The 19571-nt window shown below is 37.2% G+C and overlaps 1 protein-coding gene across 1 annotated transcript in view; it reads left to right on the top strand.

Annotated features, from left to right (window-relative positions):
• The first annotated feature begins 662 nt into the window (after nt 1–662).
• Nucleotides 663–19571, top strand: part of LOC125411963 (vomeronasal type-2 receptor 116-like) — a 33341-nt gene continuing 14432 nt past the window's right edge. The window contains exons 1-4 of the mRNA XM_087897451.1: nt 663–932; nt 1591–2397; nt 15188–15415; nt 16654–16777. Coding sequence (XP_087753577.1) covers nt 678–932; nt 1591–2397; nt 15188–15415; nt 16654–16777 — 1414 coding nt within the window. The 5' untranslated portion in view covers nt 663–677. The remainder of the gene's footprint in view (nt 933–1590; nt 2398–15187; nt 15416–16653; nt 16778–19571) is intronic.

The raw sequence follows: 19571 nt of genomic DNA, 5'->3' as shown, positions 1-19571 counted from the left end.
CCTTAAAGACATTCTTCCACCTTCTTCTCTGGCATAGTCAATGACTGAATATTGCCTCTGGGCTGTCAGAAAGATGCTAATGTCATTTATGAGACCCCACTTTCATGACCTAAAATTACATTGTTAATATTCCAGTCCAAATAGATATAAATTTTAAAATGCTAATGTTATAAAGATGCAAACATCTAATCTCTAAAAGTAATTTTGCATGCAAAAATAATAGTCATGGCTTGAATATTTCCCCTTGATGATATTTTTTCCATTACTGTGATAAAATACCGTTAAAAAAGCTAGCTAAGGGAAATGATTTATTTTGGCTTATTCTTCTAGAGAGATACTATCTATCGTGTTAGGTTAAGCATGACAACAGGAAGAGAAATCACAATGACAGGAGCTGGAATTTCACTAGTTGCATTGTATTTTCACTCAGGAAACAAGAGATTGGACAGGAACTGAAGCCAAGGTATAAAGTCCAAAGGCCTGTCTCCAGTAAGACTTCTTCCAGTAATGCTCAAACTTTTTAAAGTTCCACAGCCTTCATCAATGTCATCAATTGAAGGCAGAATGTTCAGATGTGAATATATGGGAGACACTTGACATTCAAAAGAGAACACTCTTAAATATTCTTGTGTCTTCTGTTCAGGTTAAATATAAAGAACTACCAGATTGTTCTGGCAATGGTTTTTGCCATTGAGGAGATCAACATGAACCCTCACCTTTTACCCAATGTGTCTCTGGGCTATGATATTTATAATGTCCTGTATAGTGAATGGTGGACATTGGATAGATGCATCACATGGCTATCAGGGAAGAAATATATAAGTAATTACAACTGCAGGAAGGAAATGAAGTCTATTGCCGTACTCTCAGGAGTATCCTGGATAATATCTGCCCAGATAGGAACACTGCTGGGACTCTACAAATATCCACAGGTGAGAACGAGTGGAATAAAGAGATGAAAAACCCTTACAAGTTCAGGGTCATTCCAAGGTGGCAAAACAATGTGAAAGAAAATTATGCTTATACATCTAACAAAGTTTATAATGCCAAAGAGTAAGAGTTCAGTGACTTGGTGACATATCCATATTTCCTTGGTCTAGGACAGAAGAGGGATAGGCAGAAGCAGGCAGTGATTACCTGGAACTGTGAGTTATGAGGAATTTTCTAGAAAGTTCTCAGAAAGTATGATACCAGTATTTTAATGGTATTATAATATAGAGAAGTGACTTTTGGAGTAAAGTATTGGATTCACAGCCATGATAACCTGAGTGTGAATCTCTAGCACATAAAATCTGTCCTGACAGGACATACCTTTAACCTCAGTTCTGGTAAAGCAGAGAGTCCCTCATAGGAAAGTCAGGCTAGCCAAAGCAGTGAACTGCAGGTTCACTTAGAGATCTATGCTCAAAAGAAAAAAAGTAAAGTGAAGAATGACAAGGTAGTTCCAATATTAGCCTTTTACCTCGTGTTTACATATATACAGAAGTGATGATCAAATTCTTTTTATCACTCCAGCTGATTCTAAAGCCTGTCATGATTGGGCAAATGCTTTCCTCCTCTTAATTCTGCTTCTATTTCTTTTCCTTTTAGCTGACCATTGGGTCTTTTGATCCTAACCTGAATAATCATGATCAGTTTCCTGATCTCTATCAAATGGCCCCCAAGGATACATATCTGACCAGTGGCATTGTCTTATTGTTGAATTATTTCCACTGGAATTGGGTGGGGTTGATTGTTTCTGAAGGACAAAAAGGTGTTCAGATAATCTCAGACCTGAGGACAGAAATGGACAGAAACAGAATATGTATAGATTTTGTGGAAATGATCCCAGTCAGTAAAGCATCTTTTTTGGCAAAGAAACAATTGAATCCTACACGGATTCTGAAATCATCAGCAAATGTGATCATCACCTATGGTGACAGTGACTTTCTGAGAGGCTTCCTGACTTATTTAAGACAAACATTAGTTACAGGGAAAGTTTGGATCATGAACTCAGAATGCAATGATGCCATCCATTCAGAGCATTTCATTTTGCAGTCATTCCATGGGAGCCTCATTTTCTCACATCACCACAAAGAAATCTCTGGTTTCAGAAATTTTACCCAAACACTTCACCCTTCCAAATACCCAGAAGATTTTTTCCTTCAAAGGTTCTGGTTCTATTTTTTTAACTGCTCATTTGCTGACGATGATTGTACTACAGTTGAGAACTGTGTGCCTAATGTTTCCTTGCATGACTCACCTAGCAACCATTTTGATAAGGTCATGACTGAGTATGCTTACAATACATACAATGCTGTGTATGCTGTGGCCCACAGCCTTCATGAGATGCTTCTTCATCAAGCAGAAGAAAAACTATTAAGAAAGGCAGAAGAGTTGATGCTTTCAGCCTGGCAGGTAATGTGTGTCCCATTGGATTGCTCATAACATAAACAATGTGATTTTTCTAAATGTATTCATTAGGAGGCCATACTACTTATCTTAGTATCTTTAAAAGAACACAATAAACTACTAAAAACACTAACAAAGGCATAAGAAATGGCTAAAAGGAAGGAAGAAAATGTGTTCTAAATCCACACCGGTATTTTATGTTGCCAGATCAATGATTTCTGTATGAAAAATACAGAATAGTTCTAATCTTGTAAGTTCCATGGGATTCAATGGGGTCTGTGGACATTGGCTTAGAGGCCAGAGATGATGCTGGAGGATGGAGTGCCTAGGCATATGGAAGGAATCATACAACATGGAGAATGAAATCTCCGGAGAAAAACTGGAGGAAGGAACCAACTGAGAATATAAAACTTAAGTATGTGGAGTCCTATCCATGGAGAAAAGGCTTTAAAAGAAAGGGAAAGGACTGAGTTGACTAAAGAAGGGATACTTCACAGGACTACCACAACATGCAGCAAAGCCTATGCAGACAGACCGGGCAGTGGAGATGAATGAGGGTAGACTAACAAGGCATATATAACTCCACAACATGCAGTAAAGACCACAGAAGAAGGGAGGGGTGGAATTGTCCCAGAGTAAGGTGCTCCATAAATACAGTTTTTTCTATCCCACCCCATCCTGAAGCCACTTTTAAATAATAACTCAAATGCTCATATTATTTATAAATTGATGGCCTATAGTTCAGGTTTATTATGAACTAGTTCTTAAATTTAAATTAATCCATTCATTTTTTATTTTTATTGATATATATTTTTTGTTCACTTCCTCTCCTTCCCTTCTACTTTATTCCATGATTCACACATTCCCAATTTACTCAGGAAATCTTTTCTTTTTCTACTTTCCATGTAGATTAGATCCATGTATGTCTCTCTTAGGGTTCTTTTTGCTGTCTAGTTTCTCTGGGGTTATGAATTGTATCCTGGTTTTTCTTTGCTTTATGTCTAAAAGATACTTATGAGTGATTAGATATGATATTTGTCTTTCTAGGTCTGGGTTACATCATTCAATATGATGCTTTCTAGATTCATCCATTTGCCTTCAAATCTCAAAATATATTTTTTTCTAATGTGTAGTACTCCATTATGTAAATATACCACATTTTCCTTATCCGTTCTTTGGTCGAGGGGCATTTAGGTTGTTTCCAGGTTCTGGCTATTACAAATAATGCTGCTGTGAACATCGTTGAATACATGTCCTTATGGTGTGATTGAGCATCCTTTGGGTATATACCCAAAAGTGGTATTTCTGGGTCTTGAGGTAGGTTGTTTCCTAATTTTCTGAGAAATCACCATGCTAATATCCAAAGTGGCTGTATCAGTTTGCATTCTCACCAGCAATGAAGGAATGTTCCCTTTACCCTACATCCTCTCCAGCATAAGCTGTCATCAGTGTTTTTGATCTTGACTATTCTGACAAGTATAAGATGGAATCTCAGAGTTCTTATGATTTGCATTTCTCTGGTTAACTCATATCTTAAATTAATCCATCTCCATGAATCTGTGTATTGCCACAGGGCTGTGGCTAACAGGGTAAAGTTTTGGCATCTGTCTCCAGCAGTACTACATATGGTATCTCTTAACTCCTCCTTCTTTCTCCCAACATTCAATATAGTTTTGCCCCACCTAGTTTTATTCTGCTCTATCAATAGGCTAAGGCAGTTTCTTTATTCATTAATCAATGGTATTCATAGTATACAGAAGGGAATCATATATCACTAAGGATGTTAAGCATTTCCTTAAGTGTCTTTCAACCATTTTATATTGTCTGTTGAGAATTCTGTATTTAGGTCTGTGCCCCATTTTTATTGAATTATTTGAAATTAGCCCATTCCTACTAATCTATGTACTGACATGTGGCAATGACTTTTACCAATATGCTGGCATATTGTTTCTTAGGCAGCTCCTCATGTCTCTCCTGACTCTGCCCTTCTCTTCTCTGTATCTGTTCAGCTTTCCTGCCTAGCTGTATTCTGCCCTATTATAGGCCAAAAAAGCTTCTTTTTTAACCAATGGAAATTAAACTTATTCACAAGGGTTATTCCACAGCAGTGTTCAGATGCAGACAGCTAACATGATTTCAACAGAAACAATAAGTTAAGAAATGGGACTAAAAAGGATACAAATAAGAAAATGAGAAGTCAAAATATCCTTCCTTGTAGATGATAGTATTCTAAAAATAAGAGACCCTAAAGATTCCATCAAAACTCTCAGACTGACAAACACTTTTAGCAAATTGTCCAGACACAAAATTAACACAAAAATCATCAATCTTTATGTATACCAATGTTTAAGATATCAATCAAAATTGAGGATATAATCCCATTGACAATAGCCACAAAGAAATGTAATATTTGATCAATTAAATTAAATTAAAAACATAACCAAGAAAATAAACCCTCTCTACCATAAAAAACTTTAAGACACCATGAAAGTAATTGAGGAAGATACCAGAAAAATGAAAGACCTCCATTGTTAATAGATTGTATAAACTGATATTGTCTAATGGCCATCCTACACAGAGCAATTGACATATTAAATGTAATTTTAATCAAATTACAATCCCACCATGAAATGTCAACATGCAATGACAGTACAAGTTGATCTGTCAGTCTGCACAGTGGAAATTCACAAAGTCCCACCCCTAGGTGAAGACCTTCAGACAATCAATGCCTGCTGGGAGAGGGAGAAAAAGTTTTCCCCAGAGATGTGCACCCTGACAGCTTTTCCAAACATAAATGATCAGCACTAAACACATGTACACACAAACCTCACTAAATGGACTCAGTAGCTTATGTGTGTGTGTGTGTGTGTGTGTGTGTGTGTGTGTGTGTGTGTGTGTGTGTGCACATGCGCAATGCATAGTTCACAAAATTAAGAGGGATGTGGGGGTCATAGGAGGAATTGAGTTGGAAAGGGGAAAGTAGAAATTATAGAAATACAGTTTGATTTAGTTTACTTTAGTCAGGTATGAGATTCTCTAGAAAATAATTTTAAAACTGTATATTCATCATAGAGATATAAAAATTTTTAAAATTAATATGAAAGCACAAAAAACAAGGGTACTCAGAGCAATCCTAAACAACTGAATACTAGAAGCATCATCATACCTACACAAAACTTATATACAGAGTCATGAGTCATAACTATACTATAGAGCTATTGGTGGGTATTAAATAAATAACATAGTACTGGCACAAAAACAGATAGATGATCAAAGAAATAGACGAGACTTGAATAGACTAGAATAGACTAGACTAGACTAGACTAGACTAGAGTAATAAAGAAGTTAGGATTGGATAGGGGCAGGGCAGGAAGTTATGTAGAGGGAATGGGATGAGGGAAGGGAGTGGGAACTTGGATTGGTATGTATAATTAAAAAAATATAGTTTGTTTTCTTTTTAAATAAATAAATAAGAAATCTGACACAGATGTAATTGAACAAGAAGGAGGCCATGTCCCAATCCCAGCAAGCAACAGAACTAGGCATCTTAGAACTAAATTTACTTTAGAATCAAGAACAAAAGAAAAGGATTATGGATTCTCTCTTCAGGACTAAGAAGAGCTACTGGGACCAGGCTTAAAAGAGTTAGAGATCTGAAAAGTGTTTTGACATCATAAATGGAGATGCAGAGTTTGGAGTTTTCCCAGCTGGCTTTTGGTCCTGATTTGGTCCAGTATTTCCTCATTATGCTCCCTTTCCTATCTTTTACAACAGCAATGTATATTCTGTGCCAATATATATTGGACGTATGAGATCTGTTTTATATTTTAATTTATAGAGGTGACAATTAAGAGAGTACCTTGAGTCTCAGAAGAGACTTGGCACTTCTAAACAGTGTTGAAACTGTGATGGACTATGGAGACGTCTGAAGTTGGACTAACTGCAAGCTTTTAAACAGTGTTGAGATTGATGGACTATGGGGTCTTCTAAAGCTGGACTAATTGCATTTTGCATTATGATACAAGTCTATGGGTGGCAGGGAGTGGAATGTAGTGGTTTGAATATGAATGACTGTTATAAACTCATAGATTTGAATGCTTCGTAACCAGGGAGTAGTGCTATTTGAAAGGATTAGGAGATGTAAACATTATTGGAAGGAAGAGTGTCACTGGGGGTGGTCTTTGAGTTTTCCAAAATATGAATCCAACCCAATCCAACCCAATGACCCACACTTCTTGCTGCATGTGGATCTGGATATAGAACTCTCAACTACTTCTTCTCCAGAACCATGTCTGCCTGCATGGTTCCCTGATCATGAACTAAACCTCTGAAACTGTAAGCCAGCCCCAATTAAATGGTTTTATTTATAAGAACTGTCACAGTCATGGTGCCTCTTCACAGCAATAGAACATTAACTGAGACAATGATGTTACCTAATTGTGAAACCCGGAAGCTTTAGTACCAGCTGACTAAGCAAGATGTACCCATTTGTACAATAGTAGCACTGCTTTTATGGGGGTAAAGTCTCTAATTGTATTTGAAGCCATTCCACATTAGGGAATTCTTATAGCACCGTAAAACTATTCAAAAACATATAATTGTGGATATCATAAGCTCTAATGGAGAACTAAGCAACTACTGTTTTGTTAAATTTACATAGTACCAAACTGTCCTTTAAATATCTGTTTAAGAATGTATAGCAATGCTATTCTCAGCATCAATGTGAGAAGCTTCTCCTTAAAGTTAGTGCCAGACCAGTTATACCTGCTCTAGATGCTGAGAATAAGTGACTGCTGAGTGGTGAGCCCTATGCTAGACATTTGTAATAACCCCTCTAAGGCTCAGGGAACACTGAAGAAGAGGAGGATGGAAAGAATATTGAGCTGGAAGGCAGAGAGAAGTGCTGCAAAATGCCTTCTTCTAACAACACAGCAGTTGCAGCCTTCAACTCTTAGCAGCTGAAGGAAGTTACTTGTGCTGAGTCTGCACAAGATTAGCTCTATCACCAATAAGTTATAGACATGGAAGGGGACCCTACCCTCTCCCTGTTGTACTAATGGGTATTAAAATGTCTAGAATATTGGAAGTCATTATCTTCAATTTTTAACCAATTGGCAACTCATTCCCAAGCCCCAGTAATTTAAAACTATGATCAATCAGAAGGCCCCAGCTTCCCTCATGAACTCCTTAAATGACAGGAAAGGGAAGTCACCTTTTCTGCCATTCCTATTATATAGCTTTTTAAACATTTTGACCATTTTTACATGTATTTAAGATGTTTTGGTATCTTCACCCTAATTAATCCACTCCTCCTCCTGTTGAAACCTCTCCCTAATCCACCCATCTCCCACTTTCACATCGTTTTTGTGACTCGCTGAGTTTAATTATGATTCTTCACACAAGCATTAGTGGGGGTAATTTCTGAAATATGGTTATTTATGGAAATATGAAATCTACTAGTAGTTAAAACACAGAAAATAATCTCTCTCTCTCTCTCTCTCTCTCTCTCTCTCTCTCTCTCTCTCTCTCTCTCTCTCTCTCTCTCACACACACACACACACACACACACACAGAAATCACTGACTGCCTGTAGCCTTTCAGTATGGGAAACTCATGAGGTCCTGCCCGCTGGATTATAGATAATGGGTAGGCACAATTTAAACTTGTATAGATAATAACAGCTGCAATAAATTCATGAGTGCAACAGCATAGTCTCATCCAAAATACACTGTTTTGAAGCAATTCTCCTCATCCACTGAATATTACCTTCTTTGGTCCCTGTCTTCCACAATAAGCTCTGACCCTTGGTATGAGTGATTTATGCCCTGTTTAGGATCAAACACTATGTATTACTTTTCTGTTGCTGTGATAAAACATCAAGGCTAGGGAAAATTATAGAAGAAACTGCTTATTTTGGCTAATATTCCCACAGAATTCAAGTCCATAATGGTAGACAGTGTGGCAGCAGGCATGGAATCTGGAACAGAAAAAATGAAAGCTCACACCTTTCACCTCAACCACAAAGCAGAGAGAGGGACCTAGAAGTTGAATAAGATTTTAAATTCTCAACATAATACTCAAGTGACATATTCCCTCCAACAAGACTGCACTTCCTAAACATTCCCAAAACAATGCCACAAAGTGGGGACCAAATGATCATGTATCTGAGCCTATGGGGAATGTTTCTCAATCAAACATCTACATTCAACTTTCTAGCCCCCAAATGTCTATGGTCACACCATAATCCAAATTTTCCCCATAGTCTTTCACAGCCTCAACATTATTTAAAGATCCAAAGAAACTTGTGAGACTCAAGGTAATCACTTAACTATAAATCAAAAGGCAAGTTATATATTTCTAACGTGTAATGGCTCAAAACAAACATTTCCATTACAAGAAAGAAATTGAAGAATAATAATAAAATTCTGAACCAAAGCAAGACTGAAACCCAGCAAAATAAATATTTAACCCTGAAGTCCTGTGTCCAGTGTCTGGAAATTTCCTTCCAAAGGGCTCCACCTCTCCAATCTTGCTGCCAGCCACGTACATCTTTCTCATGGGATGGTTCTGTTCCCTATATGCAGCTTCCTTGACAGATCTCTCACATCTCTGACATCTCCAACATCATGGGATCTCTATCACATCCACAGCTTCACATATTAGCCTGTTGGGGCCTCCAAGAGGACCAACACACAGAGACTTGTCTACCACATGCTGTCTGCCCTTGACAACTTTCATAAACCAAGGAGGACAAATCACTCATACATCATATATATCCCTAAACCAATATCATATAGAAAACATGGCCAAATTTGGCTGCCACTTTAGAATACACCCTCCCACCACTCTCATTCACATTAGCAGCAATGCTTTTGTTCACTTGCTTTTTAGGAGTACAAACTTTACCTTAGGCACTCACCAAGGGTGGAAACTTCTATTAGGACCTTGAACTAAGACCACCTTTCTCTTTATTCCAAAGCAGAGGACCCTTCTTTTTAAATTTTAATTAATATTTTTAACAAACTTTTCTCATTTTACATATCTATCACAGTTACCACTCCCACTCCTCCTCCTGCTGCCCCCATCTTCACTCCATTCCACATCCCATCCACTCATCAGAGAGGGTAAGACTTCCCACGGGAGTCAACAAAGTCTGGTACATCATTTTGAAGCAGGACCAAGGACCTCCCCCCTATATTTTGTCTGAGCAAAATATGCCTCCAAAAAGAATGGGATCCAAAAAGTCACTTCAAGCACTAGGGATAAATCCTGGTCCCACTGCCAGTGACCTCTCAGACTGGCCATGCCACAAAATGGTCACCCACAATCAGAGGGACTAGTTTGGTCCTATGCAGGTTCAACCACTGTCAGTCCAAATCAGTGAGCTCCCACTAACACAGGTAAGCTGTTTCTGTGGAACTCCCCACCATATTCTTGACCCCTTTGCTCATATTATTGCTCCCCCCTCTCTTGGACTGGTTTCCAGAGGCTTGGCCCAGTGCTTGACTGTGGACTTCTGCATCTGCTTCCATCAGTCGTTGGATGAAGGTTCTATGATGACAATTAAGGTAGTCATCAATCTGTTTACACCAGAAGACCAGTTCAGATACCCTTTTCACTACTGCTTGGGGTCTTAGCTGGGGTCATCCTTGTGTATTTCTGGGAATTTTCCTGGTGCCAGTTTTCATGATAGCCCCATAATGGCTCCCACAATAAAGATATCTCTTTCCTTGCTCTCCCTCTCTGTCCTTTCCCTATTTTGATCATCCCATTCCCTCATAGTCTCTTCCTCCCTTCTTTTTTCTGCTCCCCCTCATCTTCTACCCTCCCTTCTCCCCCACCATGCTCCCAATTTCCTAGGAGATCTTGTATAATTCCCTCTCCCAGGGGGATTTATGTATATCTTTCTTAGTGTTCTCCTTGTTACCTAGCTTCTCTGGAGTCATAGATTATAGGCTGGTTATCCTTTACTTTGTGTCTAATATCTACTTATGAGTGAGTATGTACTGTGCCCGTCTTTCTGGATCTGGATTACCTCACTTAGGATGGTTTTATTTTCTAGTTCCATCCATTTGCAACCAAGTTTAAGATGCCATTGATATTTTACCACTGAGTAGTACACAATTGTGTAAATGCACCACATTTTCTTTATCCATTATTTAGTTGAGGGAAATCTAGGCTGTTTCTAGATTCTAAATATTTGAAATAATGCTGCTATAAACAGGGTTGAGCAAATGTCCTTGTGGTAAGAGTGTACATCATTTGAGTATTGGTTGAGTTTTGAGTGGTATTGCTGGGACTTGAGGTAGATTGATTTTCAATTTTCTGAGAAATACCATAGTGATTTCTAAAGTGGCTACACAAGTTTGTACTCCCACCAGCAATGAAGGAGTATTCCTCATAGTTAGCATCTTCTCCTCCATAAGCTATCATTGATGTTTTTGATCTTAGTCATTCTGACTAGTATAAGATCTTATCTCAGAGTTGTTTTGATTTGCATTTCCCTGATATTTAAGAATGTTGAGCAGTTCCTTAAGTGTATTTTAGACATTTTAGGTTATTCTGCTGAGAATTTCTGTTTCGTTATGTACCCCTATTTTGAGTTGGATTATTTGATATTTTGATGTCTAGTTTCTTGAGTTCTTTATGTATTTTAGAGTCCTCTGTTCAATGTGTGATTGGTGAAGATCTTTTCCTATTTTGTAGGTTGCCATTTTGTCTTATTGATTGTATCCTTTGCCTTACAGAAGCTTCTCATTTTCAGGAGTTCCCATTATTAATTGTTGATCTCAATGTCTGTGTTACTGGTGTTATATGTAGGAAGTGGAATCCTGTACCCATGCTTTCAATGCTACTTCCCACTTTCTCTTCTCTGAGGTTTAGTGAAGCTGGATTTATGTTGAGGTCTTTGATCCATTAGGACTTGAGTTTTGTGCATGGGGATATATATGGGTTTTTTACACATTGATATCCAGTTATACCAACACGATTTGTTGAAATTTCTATCTTTATTCCATTGTAAAAGTTTAGCTTCTTTGCCAAAAATCAGATGTGAGGATTAATACCAGTCTTATATTCATTCAGTTGGTCCATCTGTTTATTTTTATGTCAGTACCAAGATGTTTTCATTCCTATAGCTCTATAGTAGAACTTGATTTCAGGGATGGGGACACCTGCATTAGTTCATTTCTTGTACAAGGTTGTTTTGGATATCCTGGGTTTTTTGCTTTTCATATGTGTTGAGTACTGATCTTTTGACATCTGTGAAGAATTGTTCTGGGACTTTGGTAGGGATAGCACTGAATCTGTAGATTGCTTTTGGTAAGACTGTCATTTTACTGTGTTGAGAAGAAGTCATCAAAAGTCTCCCAACCAAAAAAAAAAAAAAAGCCCAGGACCATAAGATTTTAGTGCAGATTTCTACCAGAACTTCAAAGAAGACCTAATACTTATACTTTTCAAATTGTTCCACACAATAGAAACAGAAGGAACATTGCCAAACTCTTTACAAGGCCAAAGTTACTGATACCCAAACCACACAAAGACTCATCTAAGAAAAAGAATTACAGATTAACTGCATCATGAGCATTAATGCTAAAATACTCAATAAAATACTGGCAAACCAAATCCAAGAACACTTTAAAGAATCATACACCATGATCAAGTGGACTTCATCCCAGAGATGCAGGGATGGTTCACCAGATGAAAATCTGTCAATGTAATCCACCATATAAATAAACTAAATGAGAAAAAACATATGATCATCTCATTAGATGCTGAAAAAGCATCCAAAAAATTTAACACCCCTTCATGATAAAAGTCTTGGGAGAGATCAGGGATACAAGGAATGTATCTAAACATAATAAAATCAATATAAAGCAAGTCAACATCCAACATCAGATTAAATGGATGGAAACTCAAAGTGATTTCACTAAAATCAGGAACAAGACAAGGTTGTTGACTCTCTCCACATCTATTCAACATAGTTCTTGATGTTCTGGTTAGAGTAATATGACAACAAAAGGACATCAGGGGAATACAAATTGGAAAATTAGAAGTCAAACTTTTGCTATTTGCAAATGATATAATAGTATATATAAGTGACCCTTATAGTATATATAAGCTCTACCATGGTCACTAATGAACTGCTACAGGTAATAAATACCTTTATTTATGTGCCAGGATACAAGATCAACTCAAAAAAGTCAGTAGCCCTTTTATATGTCAATGCTAAAATAACTGAGAAAGAAATCAGGTAAACATTACCTTTTATGATATAACAAATGATATAAAATATCTTGCGGTAATGCTAACCAAAGAAGTGAAAAACCTGTATGAAAAGAACTTAAGTCTTTGAAGAAAGAAATTGAAGAATATATCAGAAAATGAAAAGATTTTTCCTCACTCCTGAATAGGCAGAAGTCTCTTCCTAATGGCACTAATCTCCCAAACAATTACAGTCTCTCTTCTACCATACGCCTTATCTGCAACATTGAGTTTCCGAGTTTTCTTGTTCTCTCCAAACCACATTTTCACTTTTTTCTGCTCCATTGAGAGAAAACTCTACATAAGAGTTAGTAATAGGAATGATGCCATAGATTTTATATTAGTCAGTCTTGAACTTTCCTGTACTAAAGAAATTTGTTCATTACTTTTTAATTTAGCCTTAGGTGTGTTTCTAGAAGAAAAGCAGAGGCAAACAGAATTTTTTCTCAAAATATTACAGAAACGGTGTTTACCTCAGTTGCTCTGCTATTGTTCCTTTCTGTAACCTCTTGAGTTACCCCAGCAGTACACACTGTTTTGAGCAACACTATCCTCCAGGATCTTACTAGAAAAGTCTTTTAATCACTGACTACAACATTCAATGGTTTTCTAGTCCAAAGTTTCAAAGATTCCCACAGTCCTCCATAACACAACCTATTTTGGTTCTTTACATCAATACTTCTCTCCTGGCAACAACCTCTGTGTTAATTACTTTTCTATTGCTGTAATGAAACACTGTGACCAAGGCAACTTCCAGAAGGCAGGGTTTATTTTGGCTTACAGTACCAGAGGTTCAGAGTCCATAATCTTGAGGCTAACATGGCAGCAAGAAATAGGCCTGGTTATCAACTAGAGCAGGAATCTAAGGGCTCACACCTTTGGCCTCAGTCAGAGCTAACAAACTGAAAGTGGTGTGAATCTTTAAACTCTCAAAGCTCACACCCAGTGACATAATTCCTCAACAAGGCAGCATTTCCTAGAACTCCTCAAATAACACCAAGTGTTCAAATGTCTGTGCTTATGAAAGACATTTCATCATTCAGACCACTATATGCTTCAGCCATTGTTCTTAGCACTTTGATCACTTGTGAATCTCTACTCTTTCCAAGACATTTCCCTAGTGAGTACTGAAAGCAGCACCAATCTATCAGTATAAGCAGTTTGGCACCATGTCCACTTAGCAAAATAACAGAAGTATGTTCCCTTTAGGGCCAATCACCTCTTCAGCTATGAATTCCTCCTATGATGTATGCTGAAAATTCACCATAACATTCATGCTACTATTATACCAGTGACAAGAAGGCCATTATCATAACTAAGGGGCTTGCATCTGGATAGGACCATTGATGACATTGCTTCCCCAACAACATCCATGGTATCCACTACTGAAGGCTATCCTGAAGGGAGGACTTCCAGCTCAGTACTAGCTTGGTGTCTTGAACAATAGCATCTCAGTTCTGGATAAGCAGGAACATGACAAGAGCCAGTGTTGTCTGAAGGATCTCAGGGCCTCCACAGCAAACAACTCAAAAGAAATTATACTATAACCAATACTGGGATTTTTGCTTAACAATCTTTGGCCTCCGAGAGGAGCAGTATCCAATCATTCAAGGTGCCTCCACACAAATGCTGAGATAACAGTCATGTACCACCATACCCAGGTTTGCAGAGTGGGGATCATACCCAAGATTTCACACATTAGGCAACTCTACCAACTGAGTTATGTTCCTGCTCCAAAAACTATATAAGAATCTAAGTGATGCAAAACTGCTCTTCACACTTTACATAAAGAATCTCATCTAACACCAAAAGGTAGTCAGAGACTCATTATACAAGCACTCTTTTATGCAATGTACTGGTCAGTTTTTGTCAATTTGACCCAAATGACAGTCACCTGAGGAAGGAGTAGCTTTAGTTGAGAAATTATAACTGATATCATGTTGACCTGTGGGCAAGTCTATGGGGCATTTTCTTGATAAATAATTGATGTGGGAGAGTCCATCCCACTGTGGACAATGCCATCCCTGGTCAGATAGTTCTGGATTGTTTAAGTATGAAAGTGCAGCAAGCCATGGAAGACAAGCCAGTAAGTACATTCCTCCATGGCCTCTGCTTCATTTCCTACCTCCAGATTCCTGTCTTGAGTTCTTGATTTGGCTACCTACAATATGGACTGTAACATGTAAACCTTTATCACAGAAACAGAAAGCAAAACAGGAAAGGTTAATTCTGAAAATCAATAAATATGGCTAACTTTTGTTAGATAAACTGACAACTGCCAGGTTTTCTTTCATTTTCTGATTATCTAAATGCTTGTAATTGAGAACCTACTATCTATTGAAAATACTAGCTATTTTCAAAAATATCATATTTTACCTATCCATAGATTGCCATTTGCCCAACATTCTTGATATCTATATTAAATTAGCTTAATGCATCAAGCATTTGAACAATATAAGACATTCCAAAACACTTCAGTTCTCTGTCTTTACTCTTTTACCAACTTCAGAAAATAATATATCTTTTTTAGTTGCATCCTTTTCTAAAAGACATGCAGTTTACTAATCATGCTGGAGAACAAGTGAATTTAAATGAGAAAATGAAGCTGAATGCAGAGTATGACATTCTCAACTACTGGAACTTTCCAGAAGGTCTAGGACTTAAGGCAAAAGTTGGACAGTTTTCCCCATATGGTCCACTTGGCCAACAATTTTCTTTATCTGAGGACATGATAGAATGGGCCACAGGAATTACAGAGGTGAGTTGGGTATAATTGTAATACTATAAACTACACCTAGTAAAACAAATCTTCATCAGGATCCCCTAACCAAAAAGCTATCTACAATGGATACCCCCTTGTAAAGAAAAGAGAAATTTCTTCCAATGGTGTCTCATTTCAGGGAAGTGTCCATTCCCAAGAGTCTCAATGCCATTTTTGTAGAAGTTTTATATAATATTTCTTTGTTTGGGAACTTTTTATTTTATTGATCTTTTGCTGTGTGTGTGTGTGCTTCTTGGGAGTTTTGTTTGTTTTCAGTTTTGTTTGCTTGTTTTGTAAACAAAGAGAAAGAAAGGGCAGGAAGTTAAATGTGGGGAGATATATGAGGAATTGAAGGAAGAAAGATGCATGATCAAAATATTTTGTGTGGAAAATTTTTAATGTTTTTATACTATAATACACACTTTCTTCATTTTTTCTTTTACCTAGCAGTTCCATGATTTTTTATGTACTGATATTTTTATGTTTTCTATATAAATTTTAAAAATATTATTGCGTATTAAAATATAAATATATAAAATATTATATGTTGTTTTTTGTGAACTCATATAAAATTTAGGATACTTTTATTTCTGTGAAGAATGAAATAGAAATTTTAAAATTGTATTGCATGGGTATGTAAATAGTTTTTGGTAGACTGGTCATGTCCACAATATTATTTCTACCAGTTCTTGAGCATAGGATGTCCTAATGTCTTAATGAGGGCATTATGACAGCATCATTAGAGGTAGGATGAGTCCAATACACCTTCCAATGGAAAGCCTCTGATCACTAACTTTCTCACCTTTTAAAAAATATTTTGTTTTTATTTTTTACTGTTTATATGCATGTGGAGGAAGGGACTATCTTATCTGCATGCTGAGTGTAGGTGCCTATGGAGGCCAAAAGAGGCTGTTGGATCTACTGGAGCTGGAGTTTTGAGCCATGTAATGTGGGTCTGGGAACCAAATTCACGACCTCTATAAGAGCATCCCATGCTGTTAATACTGAATCATTTCTACAACCCAATACCTCTCCACTTAAAGACTTCACCATGTCTCAGTAGTCATCACCCTTAAGGGGGAGTGTGATGTCCAAGCTACAGCAACATCAAATCAGTTGATTGTTTATAGATACAAAACTATGTTTACTAATGATCCAGTTCTATGAATAATGTGCTTAATATAGTAGTGGGCAAAAATCTGAATTGTAACTTGCTCACATCTGATTTTCCTCAGACTCCCCAGTCTGTCTGCAGTGAAAGTTGTAGTCCTGGGTTCAGAAAATCCCTCCCAGAAGGAAATGTGGCTTGTTGTTTTGACTGCACTTTGTGTCCAGAGAATGAGATTTCCAATGAGACAGGTAAGTGCGTTTTATGAAGAAATTCTCTACTTCTAATTAACAGTATGTTTTATGAAGATTCTGAGCATCTGAACTCTGATTCTCACATTTGTACTTCAAGCACTTTACACACTGAGCCATCCCCTTAACCCAAGATGCTTATTAATAAGAAAAAGAATATTAAGCAAAGTAATACACACCTTCTGCACTCAGGGTACAGAGGCAGGCCGATCTCTGTGAATTTACAACCAGCCTGTTCTACATAACAAGTTCCAAGACAGTCAGGGCTAAATAATGGAAACTGTTTCAAAAGTGATTTTGATAGCAAATAAATTTCCTTCACACTGATGTTTTTGAAGGTGATTACAGGCGACTGAAGCCTACGTGTACCGGTGATCTTCTCTGTGTCTTCTTAGGTGCTGTGCAGCACGCAGAATGACTAGACTGTTTAACACTCACATTTGCACACTGTCTGTCTCTTTTTGGTTTGGATACACAAAAGGTGATTAACCGAAGTGATTTGAACCAAAAAGTAGGTGAAATTCCTCTCTGCTTCTTTACACACTTGAAGGAGTTGGTGGGGGATTTGAAATGAGCTAGACAATGATTGTTTACAAATTCTTCACCACCTTGGAGTCAGGGCAAATGTTCCCCTACTGGGTGTGTCTCCAGATACCTCTGAAAATGGACAAGGGGTGACAGATCTTCAAAGATCTGAGCTGGGAGAGAACAACAAACATGATCTGCTAACCTCATTGCTAGAGCCCTCACACTTGATCCCTAACTTAACACATTGGCAACCCTCTACTCCCCCACACTCAGAGAGGTTTCATTCATTTTCAAGGGAAACACTTTTCACCTCATTCTGCAAGTCTGAATCCCGCACAGTATAGAACTCTTAGCAGGTTTATATCAGAGGTGCATCCCAGAACTAAGATTGTCAAATGAGTGACACCCACTGACCGTTCTAGAAATAAGAAAAGGCAGGTGTTTCTGACCCCAGAGATGCTGAGACAATAGAATATTTGCAACTATTGTAAAGGGTGATGTTTCTCTGATTTCTTTCTCGGCCCATTTATTATCGTGTAAAGGAGGGATTCTGATTTCTTTGAGTTAATCTTGTAACCTGCCACATTACTAAAAGTGTTCATAAGTTTGGAGAAGTTCCCTGGTAGAATTTTTGGTCACTTATATAAACTATCATACCGTCAGCAAATGGCGATAGTCTGATTCCTTCCTTTCCAATTTATATTCCCTTGTTCTTCTTTTGTTGTCTTACTGCCCTAGCTAGAACCTCAAGAACTATATTGAATAGATATAGGAGAGTGGACAAACTATTCTTGTTCCTGATTTCAGTGGGATAACTGTGAGTTTCTCTCCATTTAGTTTGGTGCTGGCTGTTGGTTAGCTATATATTGCCTTTATTATGTTTAGGTTTGTTCCTTTTATTGCTGCTCTATCCAAGACCTTTACTGTGAAGGGATATTGTATTTTGTCAAAGGTTTGCTCAGCATCTAAGTTGTTCTTGTGGTTTTTACTTTCTCAGTTTGTTTATATGGTAGATTACGTTGACAGACTTTCATATGTTGAACCATCCCTGCTTCACTGGGATGAAGCCTACTTGATCATGGTGAATGATTTTTCTGATGTATTCTTCAATTCAATTCGCCAAAAATTCAATTTGTATTTTATTTACTAGTTTTGCATCAATGTTCATGACTGAGATTGATTTGTAATTCTCTTTATTAGTAATGTCTTTATGTGATCTGGGTATCAGGGTAATTGTAGTGTCAAAAAAAGAGTTTGGTAATGTTTCTTCTGTTTTTATTGTGTGGAATACTTTGAGGAGTATTGGTATTAGTTCTTCTTTGAAACACTTGTAGAATTCTGAGCTGAAACAAACTGATCCTGGCTTTTTTTATTTGGGAGAATTTTGATGACTGCTTCTATTTCTTCAGCAGTTATAGGTTTGTTTAATTTGCTTATCTGGTCTTGATTTAATTTTGGTAAGTGATATTTATCCAGAAAGTTGTCTATTTCCTTTAAGTTTTCCAATTTTGTGTAGTACAGGTTTTTAAAATATGACCTAATGATCCTTGGGATTTCCTCTATGCCCGTTGTTATGTCCCCCTTTTCATTTCCGATTTTGTTAATTTGGATATTTTCTCTCTGCCTTTTGGTCAGTTTGGATAAAGGTTTGTCTATTTTGTGGATTTTCTCGAAGAACCAACATTGTCTCATTGATTCTTTGTATTGTTTTCTTTGTTTCTATTTTGTTGATTTCAGCTCTCAATTTGACTATTTCCTGCCATCTAGTTCTCCTGTGTGAGTTTGCTTCTATTTGTTATAGAGCTTTCAAATGCTCTGTAAATTCACTGGTGTGGAATTTTCCAGCTTCTTTATGTATGCATTTACTGTTATGAACTTTACTCTTAACACTGTTTTCATTGTGTCACATAAATTTTGGGATGTTTTGTGTTCATTTTCATTGAGTTTTAGGAAGTTGTTAATTTCTTTCTCTGTTTCTTCCTTGACCCATTGATGATTTAAGTTAATATTGTTTAATTTCCATGTGTTTGTGAGAATTCTGGAATTAGTGTTGTTGTTTAATTCTAATTTTAAGCCATGGTGATCCGATAAGATACGTGGACTTATTCCAAATTTTTGTATCTGTTGAGGTTTGTTTTCTTGCCTACTTGTGATCAATTTTTGAGAAGGTTCCATGAGGTGCCAAGAAGAAGGTATAGCCTTTTATGTTTGGATGATCAGTTCTATAATTGCCTGTTAAGTCCGTTTGAGTCATAACATCTGTTAG

This window comes from Myodes glareolus, chromosome 2, assembly GCF_982192425.1.
Source record: "Myodes glareolus chromosome 2, mMyoGla1.1, whole genome shotgun sequence".
In the NCBI taxonomy this organism is placed as follows: Eukaryota; Metazoa; Chordata; class Mammalia; order Rodentia; family Cricetidae; genus Myodes; species Myodes glareolus.
This window is presented reverse-complemented; position numbering and strand designations above follow the sequence as displayed.